This window comes from Aptenodytes forsteri, unplaced genomic scaffold (genome assembly GCF_000699145.1).
Source record: "Aptenodytes forsteri isolate BGI_AS27 unplaced genomic scaffold, ASM69914v1 Scaffold93, whole genome shotgun sequence".
Taxonomy (NCBI): Eukaryota; Metazoa; Chordata; class Aves; order Sphenisciformes; family Spheniscidae; genus Aptenodytes; species Aptenodytes forsteri.
In genome coordinates this window covers 5,062,548-5,074,703 of record NW_008794665.1, presented here as the reverse complement: position 1 = coordinate 5,074,703, position 12,156 = coordinate 5,062,548, and the positions used below count along the sequence as shown (strand labels likewise).

At 41.5% G+C, this 12,156-nt stretch overlaps 1 protein-coding gene across 2 annotated transcripts in view; it reads left to right on the top strand.

Moving 5' to 3' along the window:
- The window catches only part of EMCN (endomucin), a 56,582-nt gene extending 44,982 nt beyond the window's left edge, over nucleotides 1–11,600 (top strand). The window contains exons 12-13 of one of the 2 annotated variants that reach the window (XM_009273553.1): nucleotides 8,504–8,566; nucleotides 9,855–11,600. In XM_009273553.1, coding sequence (XP_009271828.1) covers nucleotides 8,504–8,562 — 59 coding nt within the window. In that variant the 3' untranslated portion in view covers nucleotides 8,563–8,566; nucleotides 9,855–11,600. Of the gene's footprint in view, nucleotides 1–2,659; nucleotides 2,708–2,902; nucleotides 3,024–8,503; nucleotides 8,567–9,854 lie in introns of those variants that run through there. The other variant, XM_019470582.1, reaches the window with a different exon arrangement.
- Nucleotides 11,601–12,156: the final 556 nt, after the last annotated feature.

The following is a 12,156-nucleotide window of genomic DNA, read 5'->3' as shown; positions in this document are numbered from 1 at the left end:
GTTGAAAGAGATATATGTGTCCAAAGGGCTATTTCTCCCATCTGTCTGCACATAGTCAGTTGAAAGAGATATATGTGTCCAAAGGGCTATTTCTCCCATCTGTCTGCACATAGTCAGTTGAAAGAGATATATGTGTCCAAAGGGCTATTTCTCCCATCTGTCTTGGACACGTATCTTGACTGGAATGAGCTGACCTATGGAGGTCCATTGACTACTGAAGGATCCTATTTTAGGACTTCTAAAATTAGGTTCTGACTATAAATTAAAAGAAAAAAGGAAAGACTCCTTTTTCAGAAGCATAGTTGAATTAGATTTAATCAAGACTATTATTTCAAATACCTACAATTAATATGAAAGAATACAGGAAAACAGTCTTCAATTAAGCCTGGACTAAAGTAATGTTTTTTAATCGAGCAATATCATCAGGAACACTAGGTAAAACTGAGTTTTAATATTCTCATTTTTTTAAAACTCTTAGAAAGATGGAGATGCTGATGGCTTATGAGCTCTAAGGCACTACTGGTTGAGAATTGATGTAGAGTAAAAAACCAAACAGACAAAACTAAACACTGAATTTTTCATGCACGTTTGCCAGTGAACTGCAACACCTGGTGCAAGATAAGTGCCTGTACATGCTACTTATGTGAAAACTCAACTTGGATAAAAATGCTTACGATAGTGAATAGTCTCAAAAGTTTTACACTAATGTGCAAATACAGGATTTGCTACAGCCATTCCATGTTCACTATACAGGCAAATTTAGGGTGGATCTTCCTAGGGATAATAAATGATCCTCCACAATACAGAGCTCTAGAAAATCTACCTGCAAAAATATTTCTTATTTGGGATTCAACATAGCCCACAGCATGTTTGGCTTGTCAGTGGTAGATATGTTTCCCAAGAATATAAGATGGAGGGTTTTACTTGATGACTAAGAGATCAATACCACCATCCATGATGTTAATGATAAAGTATTGCCTACCTTGAAAACATACCTAACTTTTGCTGTAAGGGTTCTTGCATATTTCACTGAAAACCAGCAAAGGTATTGATCACCTTTTAGGACTCATGAAAAATGTTGAGGGATGGAAATTCCTCAGTAACAGAAAGGTTGAGGTATAGAAATTGGGGTAAGGCTATTCCATACAGATGAATGATGCGTGATAGAAATATTGATACCTGAGTAATGACTTGACAATTTTCTTTTATGGCCCTTGCCTGGAGTACCTGTTCTAGAGCAGGTAAAATGTATGAAGGGCCTTTATAGTAACAGCACGCCAGTTCAATATTCAATATAAAGTCTCATAGGAATGTGGTAGGTGACATAATATTTCAGAGTTGTTAGGTATAATCCTGGCACCTTAGCATAAGCTGATTCATTAGGCCAGGTTTTCTATCCAGTGTGTGCTCTTTTGAGATGATAGGGTAGGGTATGACTTACTCGGCTTCTAGGGGTATTGTGTGTTCTGTGTTGAATTTGCTGAAAGGATATTAAATGTGTCAAAGCTGATGTGGCTCAGATTTTGGTGAGGCACCTGGAATGGAAGGTGGCTGGAGAAGGGTCCATGGTACACGTCTGCATTACAGCTTCCCAAGACACCCACTGTGGACACAAATGAAAATTCAAGTGTTGCTACTAAACAAAGCTGGGAAAATGTACCAGGCAAACATGGATATTTGAGGAGACACCTGACCTGTCACATGTGAAACACCCTTTACGTAATTGTAATCACATTGGAGAAAGGGATCAGTCAATCTCTAGAGGCACTCTCAGATGGCAGTGCAGTACAATATAGTATGAAACGAGGATGTAGACCAACCAGCATTCGCCATATGCTCCATATCTCTTCCAAAAGCTGCTGTTGGTTAACAGTAATAACAACCTTAGAGCTGTTATCTGCTTCTTCAACTGGATGTACCTCCTGCCTGTAGATTTTCATAACATTTCTTGGGTGCGTCCCTTGCACAAGATGAGCTACCTACCTTGAAGATATGTGGGATTTCATGGCATAGATTAATTGGACCCCATAACTTCAGTCACTTTTGAGATGACCCTAGTTTGTGCCTGCAGCATTCCTCTGGACTTCCTCAATTTCCAAAGCCTTCTCTGTAAAGGCGTTGAGGATTCCTAGCCTTCGATGTCAGAGGCTGATGACTGTACTATACATAGTGACTGAGCACCAAAATCATCACAGAACAAAGAAAAAAACCCTTGTTCTCATTCAGCACAAAAACTTGCCTCGGTCATTGGAATACACATGAAGTTTAGCACCTGACGAGACAGTCCACTGTGGTGCTAGGGTTTGGACCTGGAAAATCCTGTGGTCTTCTGAAATGATGTGGTTGAATGACAATATCTTCATCACCACTTTCCATGAATCTTCAAATGCTGAGACTGTTTAATTATTCCGCCTGTGGCTGTGGTAGAATGGGACAAATCTGGAGCTGGGGTAGAGGATTATTCCTCCTTTGTTTCTATTATGCTGAGCACATCTGAGCATGGACCGTGGCATTTAAGGAGGTAAGAAATCTTCGGGTTTTACCTCATTAGGGGCCCAACCCAGGGAAGCTTACCCCTGCCAGGGGGCATGGTTCCATAACAGGCCATGGGGTTTCTCAACACGCATTGGTAGTTTCATCTCTCTCTCATTTTGTCTAGGATCCAGGTGGATGCCTCTAGGAGCAGCTGAAGAAGCTGGGTCTCTAGGTGAGGCACTCAGTCACTGAAAATTCCCTTCCAACCTCCTCTCACTTGCAAGATAAGCAATGCAGGTCAGCAGAGAGCAGTCTGCTGGCATGCTGAGTGCTTAGAAGTGGTAAGAGCGGGTGTTCCTAATAATGTGATTATTTCTTTTTCCTATTATGAGCTGTACTTTCAGTGTCTTATTTTTTTTCCCTGCAGGTAGAAAACCTAGAAGCTGCTTCATAGAAAAAGGTCCCCTCACACCAAAGAGATAGATCGAGTACCTGCTTCCCTTTCCTTCTCTTTCTCATTTCTGATACTCTATTTTTTTTAACATTGTATTGTATAATGGCCTGAAGTTGTGTTTTCTTTCTTCATAGAAAATGAAGAATAAACTTTCTCAGCTTTTTGCAGCTCATGGCTGGATTCTGTTTGTGTTTACTCGCACCACAAAGACCTGACTGCACACACTTCCAGCTGAGACTTTTGGGCAAAACTGTAGTCAAAAACATTAAATAGCGTATGCTTCCTTCTATATTTCTAATTCAGTTTGAGCTGAGCATATTTGCAAGAGTTTTTAAAGCAGTCTCTTACAATCAGAGACTGCTGAGGGTCAGGTGGCGCTTTCACCTGTGGAGCGTTTGCTAACTTTCCAGCCTGTGGCTTTCTGAGATGTTCCTCTGTTGGGGGAACCATCTCGTCACCCTTTGCTGGCTGTTCAGCAGCAATTGCCTTCCTATCCTTCCCCTGAACGTTTCCATACATGCTCTCTCTGCCATGGTGAATTGTACAGAACCTTCTGTCCTGCTGACAGTGGCAAGGAGCAGTCTGCAGGGGCATGGGTGAAGTGCGTGGCAGGGGAGAGCTGCAGCACGTCACAGGTGCTGGACCCACTGGCCCACACCAAACCCAGCCAGTGCCTCCAGGCGCTGGGTCCCGCTCAATGCTGTTCTCCAGCATCTGTAATGCACCCCTCTTTCTTTTTAGTTCAGCACGGTAAAAACAGACATTTAGATTCCTGTGTCGGCAGAGGTAGTTTTATATTTTTATAAAAAATAGGTTTCTGCAATCATATTTTATGAAAAACTTGCTTTAATTCTTTGCTCCAAACCAGATTGCCACTTATGAGCAATTTCTCAGCAGCAGATATTACAGTGAAATAACAGTGCAACTCATTTTTTCTTACAGACAATGTAATCTGAGATGCAGTGCAACCTACTTTTTATGTCAAAGACTGGGTTTTTTTAATATCCTTTTTCTTCCAGCTTTCCCAATAATGTCATAGAGGGCTTTGCCCAGGTCAAAGACTTTCTGTACTCATAGTGACATGACCTGTTAACTCTCTTTTATATCATCATGTTCTGCAGTGTATGTGTATTCTGAATAATATGTTCAGATTCTGAATCAAATGGAGGGGGGGTGGAAATTACAGTGAGATTAATACAATAGCCTTCCACAAAGGTGAGACAAAGAAATGTTTGTTTCGGAGTTTCAAAATTGATTTTATACAATCTGTAATTTCAGCTGATTATGTGCATATTACTTATTCACATATACTGGCATCAGGATGCAACATTAATAGTCAGAAATGAGTATATTTGTGAGAGTGAAAAATCAAATCAAATACTGCACAAGTGAAATTTTAATTAGGAAGAAAACCTTGTGTTTTCATTGAAGTACTATTACTTTCCTGGTTAAACATTTAAATTTGCAGAGTCCTCAGTATCTGTGTACTCAGTCTACTTCCCATACACTTAAAACAAATATGTTGAAGGATCAGGAGTTATGAATACAAAATTTTTCCTATTACATCTTCCTTATCCTCATCCTTTTTACGCATGTCTGCGTGTTAGAGGAGGATGTGTGCAGTGTGTATTGGATCAGGCCCAGTGCCTAGACTGCCAATTTACTTGGGTGAATCGGCGATCCGGGCTCCAGAAGAAGCGTTTGAGGGGTGCCACATGGGAGGCTGTGCATATGAAAGACCGGTGCTGTATTACAGTAGTTGCTAAAGCACCTTCTCTTTTAATATTGAAGCTATGAAGCTATGATCGGAGCCAGCTGTACCTGCTCAGATCCTGGATCTATGTAGCCTCAAGTCCTGTCACTGAGGGTGGCTAGCATGAGACGTGAAGGGAAGGATAACAAATAGGGAAGGAGTCCAGTAACGTGTCTTCCGCCGTAGCCTTCCAGCAGTCTGTGGCTTGGCGATGTCCTGAACCAGAGGTTGTATCTTTGGTGCTTTGTAGTTCTCAGCGGCTTTTACTTCCATGAATATGTCTTATCCCCTGTGGCATCCGCAGCCTCCTGCGGCAATAAGTTTAACTAACAGACAGTTTAACTACAGATCTGTCTGTATTATAAGACAGTAATGTTTAGAGACTTCATGGTGCCTATGTCTTTGTGTTTACAATCCAATTGCAGACAAAAATCAACAAACAGGTGCAACATCGGAGGGCGAGAGGGAGAATAAAAGGTTTAATGGGAGGGTTTGCTTCTCAACTAAAACTTCCATGTCGGTATCAATCTGATTTCATTTTCCAAATATTCTTCCTAAGGCCTCTTTCTCAAACTGTCCATCATTTCTTTCAGTTTTTGTAGAAGTGCGTGATACATATGAGGTTGGCTTCTCGCTGCCCTCTGCCAATCTATATGAGCCCACAACTCCTCCTCCATCAGGAGAGGTGTCACAAGGCAGGACCGCAGGTAAAGGGGGTCACGTTGCACTTGCAGCTGCACAGTTGACAGTGCTTTGTTAACTGCACCAAATACTTTCTTCCCGTTCCCTTCATCTCCACTTTCTGCAGTTCACTCATTTACTTATCAAAGTAGACAAACCTGCAATGAACTTTCAACCCGTTATCAGAAAACTATTGCCATAGTACCTATCAAATGGGATCAACCGATACCAGGTTACCTTTATGCAAGATGCTGTATAACTATATTGTGAGAAGCTGATGGTTCAAGTCTCTCTTGATACCTTCCATCTCCTAGTGTGCAACACTGGAGTTTAAGTGTGTCACCCTCCCCTAAATGGATAACCCAGAATCAACAAAAGTCAACTTTTCACTGATGATGATGTCCAGCAGTTTTGCTCTTGTTGGTATTAACTATACCCTTTCTCTCTCGACGACAGTCTTCAAACCATGCAGGTAATCCATCTAGACTGGTTGAGCACCGCCACTGCACTGCGTATTTTCTCCATTGGCAAACAGTTCGGTGTGAAAGAATTCCTTCAGTCAATTAAAATATCATCTGTTCTAACAAAATACTAAACACAAGTATTTGTTTTTCATTTCCCTTATGGGAAGCAAGGTACTGTTTTTAGTGGGTGATGGTTTGGGGGCAAGTTTGGGTTTTTTGCAGTCTTGGAATTTATTTCTGTCAGTTAAGGCTATTTTGAGATCAATAAAACTGTCTTCCCATTTGCAGCTAACCTGAATGTTCTTCTTAATTTGCTCTTTGTGTTGCAGCTGGATATTTAGGACAACATCAAACTGCTGAGCCATTAGAGTCCAAAATTGTTCTAGACACTTCTCTGTGCAGTCTTAAGGCTTACTGCAGCCCTGTATCTAAACCCGTGTGTTACCCTTGTTTCTCTTATCAGAGAGCATCTGTGTGACCATTTCTTCTCCAGTATATAGTCATCCTTTTCATCACGGAATTGCTAGTTGGCACTAACGATACAGACCCTGTAATGCGAATATCTTCAGACACTTTTGCAACCATGGAGTAGCGATAACTTGGTTTTGTTTCAGAATTCTTGGAGGCTCCTGCCCTCTTGGGAGTTCAGTGGCAAAGCAACGCAGAGCATCCCTGCCTGCATCAAATCCTCATCAGACAATCATTGATATTATAGGGGGATACTGACCCCAAAAATAGTTTGTGGCAGTTCACTATTTCCAGGGATTATGTGTATAGCACCAGGAAATCTGGATAAGGCATGTGAGTGTCTGTGTGCTGCCGTCTCAGGGTCTGCAATAAGGCAAATTCACCACTCGTGTCCTGACCTCCGCTGTCGGCAGGTACCGCTCGAGGAGTCTGCCTCCTGCAGCCAGCACTGCCTCACCCATTTCATACTCTGATCCAAAGCCTGTTGACATCAATGGGATGTTATCCAGGGAGCTACGCTGGCTCTGGAGCCTCTCCTTAGACATTATTTTCCTGTGGTGCAAAGTATCAGTCTTCCATGTAAGTCTGCCTGATTTCTAGCGTACGCAGGGAAACCAGCTGAGAGTGGAACTGATAACAAACTATTGAATATTATCTTCTCCATGGTAATATATTTCTCAATGAATTTCTCCTACACCTTCTTTTTTAAACAACCTTGCCAATTTCTCCCTTTCGTGCCCTATTAAATCTTCTATTTCTGTATATTGAGCAAGGAAAGTAAAAACATGCAGAAGGAAGAAATAAATAAAAATAAAATTAAAAAGAAATGAGAGTTCTTGAAAATCTCATTCCTTTGTTAGTACAAAACGATACAATATTTGAACTGGTTCACTTTATTTTAGCTTTTCAAAACACAATTTTTATCTAACAAAAACTTTTCACCTACCAAAAATGTATAAATCTTGTTGAAATGTTTCATTTTCTTTACCAGAAACTTGTGTTTTCCTTTTCTCTAAAAAATTATGTTATGAAATATTGAAGTAGTTGCTGAAGGTCTTTTTAGCTGAAATTTAACATCATCAGAACTTCTGAAGTTCTAACTTAGCAACACTTTATAATGTTTTTAAAATAATTTTATCCAAAATTGAACACTTGAGAAGCAAACTCCATTCCAGCACGTTATTGTTGAACAATTTTCAGTGTTTCTCATTGAACCCCATTAGATACCAAGTTTTCTACTCATCTCCGAAAGGCTGCACTAAATTAAAGAGCACTTTTTGCTGCCAGGAAAAGCTGTCTGAAAACCATTGACGAGTCTTTTCTATTTTCTTCAGGAGTGCAACTATTTAATTTGACTGCTAATTATTTAAATGCCTAATCAGTGAATTTGTTATAATCCTAATTTGTATTACAGTTTTCAACCCCCGGCTATAGATCATATGCAAGCTTTTTAATACGTATTCGCTTCTGCTAGAAGGTAGCACATCACTTTCTTGCCTCTCGTGTATGTGTCAGGCATTAAATTGTCTCCTGCAGGTGAGCAGGGAGGCAGAAGGCAGTTTCCTGGAGGCATTTGGGTTTTCCCACCCTTGTGCCTGTTTCCACGGGGCTCTGTCCAGTCTGGGGATGCCATTCCCTGTTCATCTCCATGTACGAATCTCTGGCGCAAAGAAATCCCACTGCCGTTCCTGGGACAACTGTAAACACGTCCTCATCTGGAGGCTTATTTGTCTGCCTATAATTGCTGGCAGCGGCTCCACTTCTCCAGGGAAGGAGGAGTGAGAACTGTCTGTAATCCCTGACTGAAGTTGTTAAACGTTCATTTTCCTGCTTTGGAGGAACTGAGCTGCTGTCAGTGGTATCGGCAAAAATTAATTTTATAGCTGTGTCTTTTTCTTTTTATAGTTTAATGTTCTAATCATAGTTAAAAATTAATTACATTCATGCCTTTTCTAACCCCTTGAGAACTGCCTTAGAAATACTTTGTGGTAGTAACCCACCATTTGAGAGCAAATCATAGGGGAAGTAAGCTATGAAACACAGAGAGAGTAGTAAAAATCTATTGTGTGGACAGTTTTTGCTGGTTAAGTAAGTCTGACAAGGAGACTGGCTAGGTTGTACGGTGGTCGGTGATGTGTTCCTGCTAGACTCGTTTGTCCTTTTGTCTTTGCATGTTTAACTGATGTAAATATATTTTCTGTTTCTTAGGAGAGCACTCATCTCAGGGGAAGAATAAAAGCCGGCAACTCTTCACACCTCAGCAATAAATACGTAAGTTTATTGCTTTTTGTCTTATGTCCTGTAACATTAGTGTTTGTTAGTCTTGGTAATACTTGTTAGTCTCAGTACTGTGCTATGCAACTAAACGAAAGGGTTAAAAATGCAAAACAAAAAGAGCAATGACGTCAGTTGGCAGCAGCCTCAAGGAGCAATGGCTTAAACAAAGCCCAGCTTCAGCACACCATCACGAACAGAGTCCCAGGCAAACCGAGGGACTGAAGAAGCTGCCACCTCGCAGAGGTAGACCTTTATAGGCAGAGCATTTGGCTTTAACTGTTCGGCACTTCCTGGTTGTAATTCCCTAGGTGAATTTTCTTTTTGTTTGTGTGAGAAGTAAGAGATTTTTAAAGGCAGTTACCTATAAAAAAAGGAACTCGGTACCTAGAAATGTTCAGCTCCTTTGGTTTCGTGAAAAATCTGTGTCCATTCCACATCATGCAAAAGCAAGCACTTTCATTGGGGTGGTTTATTACGGCTTAAAATCCTTGGTGGCTAACACGCAAAACTGGCAGGTGTTGGACAGTATTCTCACATGTGTCAGGGCAGAGACTGTCGGAGCACCACTGAAACCCACTGTTTGTGATGTGGGCGCTGCATTTTCCTTCATGTACGAAGCTTTCTCAGGCACCACAATCTCCACTTCCCATGGAGTTGCTTCTCTCATTTGTGGGGAAATGGGGTCCTTTGCTGAGGGTGGGAGAAGGAAGTGGCTGCGGGAAAGGGGTAGGCTCTGGGAAGGGCCCTGTGTGACCACGGTAGTGCAGCCAGGTAGAGGAGAAGGATGGGCTGAGGAACTAGGTGTCACAGCATATGTGGGATGGACAGGACAGAGGCAGCTATGTTGGGCCCAGACGAAGCCTGGCCTTCTACCATCATTGTAGGATGAAGCCCCTCTAGAACGGGTCCCATCACCCTCCACTGAGAGAGATCCAGTTGACCAGAAATGTGGAGAGACCCTTTTGCAAAACATCTTTGATGGTTTTGTCCTATTCTCATTTCCCCCAGGATGAAACTGAGCTTTCCTGATGCCAACAGTAAGGGCAAAATAACCTTCTCTGTCCCTTGAATTAGAGCAGCAGAATGCTATTTTGCCTACATTACTGAAAACCCAGAGGCGGTTCTGATGGTGCGGATGCAGGACAATGTCCTGGACAATGGATTTACTCCTTGTTGTCTATCCCATGTTGGATTTACTCTATGTCATCCATTTCAGCTTACTTTTATGTTCCTGAACAACCTTATCTGAAATAATAATCTTGAGATACTGTTGTCATTTCAGATGTGAAGCAGCCTGTTTTATCACAATATGCAGGAACATCCCACCAAAGTTGCAGTTCCACAGGAAATGTGGAGTAGCTGAAGCTTTTTACCAGGCAGGACACTTGCGTTAACGACCAGCTCTTGCGTTAACGACCAGCTCTTGACTTCTAAATCTCAAGTGTCTCCTGTCCCTTCTGGAACGACATGTAATTTTTTGATGGCTTAATAACTGGTATATCATATGTATTTATTATTTTCACATATAGTAAAAGCAGGAAAACTTTCAAGAAGGTTGAAGAGAATGTAAAAATCAGGTGATGTTTGCATAGTAGTTACTAAAAACGTTTTCTGCACATAGAGGAAGGAATATGTTAGCATACTTTGTTGAACTTAGGGTAGATAGGGTTCTTTTAATTGTATGTAGCAAAATACAAACAGGGCCTGACCCTTGAAACAGTACTGGGCAAATTGCCACTATGAAAATTAATTCAGTGATTCCCATGAGACTCCTCACTGTAGCACACACTTCACTTGTCATAAATGTTTACGGAATGGGATGCCTGGGTGAAATGCTGAAGTGTGTGCTTTTTTCTGTGAAGGGGGGAATATACCTTGCACTGAGGCTCTTTGAAGTTCTGTAAATTACTGAATATGATCCTTATAATGTAGCAGGCAGCATAGTTTATTTTCACCTGTTCCTTGGCTAATTGCATTACATGTGCTATAAAGATGTCTCCTATATAGCCTGGGGCGCACAGTGGGTATCAGCAAGATAAGCAATTTTACAGATGAACCTTCTTCCCTCTGTTCTGAGTAATGCATGGGATTCCTGTGGGTTATTGAATAACTCTGGAAGTTTAAAGAGTTTTTCAAGTGCTAATCACAGACTCTCTTAATTTGTACAGAGCTGGCAATTCAAAAATATCAAGTAGTGCTTCTACCTGCATGTATCCTACTTTTCTAGAATTATAAATGTTTGAAAATTATATTACTGTGAGCATCTGCTGAGTCTCAATCCACTGACTCTGGTAGCGCGCCAAGAACCTCCATTGTTTTATTGGTGAATGGAAAGAAGACAACTGGTGGTGAAAGTGCAGCACCAAGAGCCAGGACGATGATCTACGTTTTGACACCTATTGATACAATGCTTTTGAGGAACTTCTCTCTGCAATTTCTCTCTCTGAAATAATAAAACTTACCTAGCAGCATGGTAAGAGGTTGAGCAGATTTGTTAGTTCATGTTTATACATGAAGCTGGAAAGTCTTCATTTCCCTGTGCTTGACTGTTGCTCTTATTTCCACTTAGATGGGTCTAATAATCCTGTCTTAGCAGCACCATAAGAAACCTTTAATGAAGCTCTGTAAAAGGTGGGGAACCAACAAGTGCCCTCCACGCAGCAGCTGAACTTTTGTGGTTCATTCAGGTATTCCTGGATCACTTGGGTTGCTCAGGAGCAGAGGAGTCTTGGATGCCTACTTTGGAAAGGTCAGGCCATCTAAAATACACTAGTTGGCATCTGCAACTATTCAGATTCCTGATTGCTGAAGTTTCCTATGAAAAAAGCAATCATTGTGGATTTTCATGTTGATTTAAAAAAAAACAAAGGTATTTTGTAGCATGTTGCATCATACTGAAAGGACAGTAGAAAAAAAGCAGAGAAAGATTGTGAAATATATATATATGTTTGCGCGAAATTTGTTCAGAAACTACCATGGTGTGTCAAGAAAAAAAAATTTAACTGCCTATTAAAAGTTATTCTCTTTATTAAGCGGCTCTTATTTTTCTCTTTGCAGAAATGCAATTCATTACCCATACCTAATACAACTATTGTTCATTACTTTGCATTCCTGTAGCACAGAGTGAGCTGAACTCTTTACGGTGAGCCTAGAGAACAGAGATTAGATATTCTGGGCACGGTGGTGGCAGGGGGAGCATGAGACCTTGCAGAAGGCATCCTGGGGGTGGCAAGTGGACTACAGAAAACTCCTCCTCATTACCAGAGTTGATGGGGAGAGCAGGGCTGTGGTGGTTTAACCTCAGCCGGCAACTGAGCACCACGCAGCCACTCACTCACTCCCCCCGCCCCGGTGGGATGGGGGAGAGAATGGGAAGAGTAAAAGTGAGAAAACTCGTGGGTTGAGATAAGAACAGTTTAATAATTGAACAAAACCCAGGAAAAACAAGTGATGCAACCGCTCACCACCCACCGACCGACGACCAGTCTGTCCCCGAGCAGTGATCACTGCCGCTGGCCAACTCCTTCCAGCTTATATACTGAGCATGACATCATATGGCATGGAATATTCCTTTGGACAGTCTG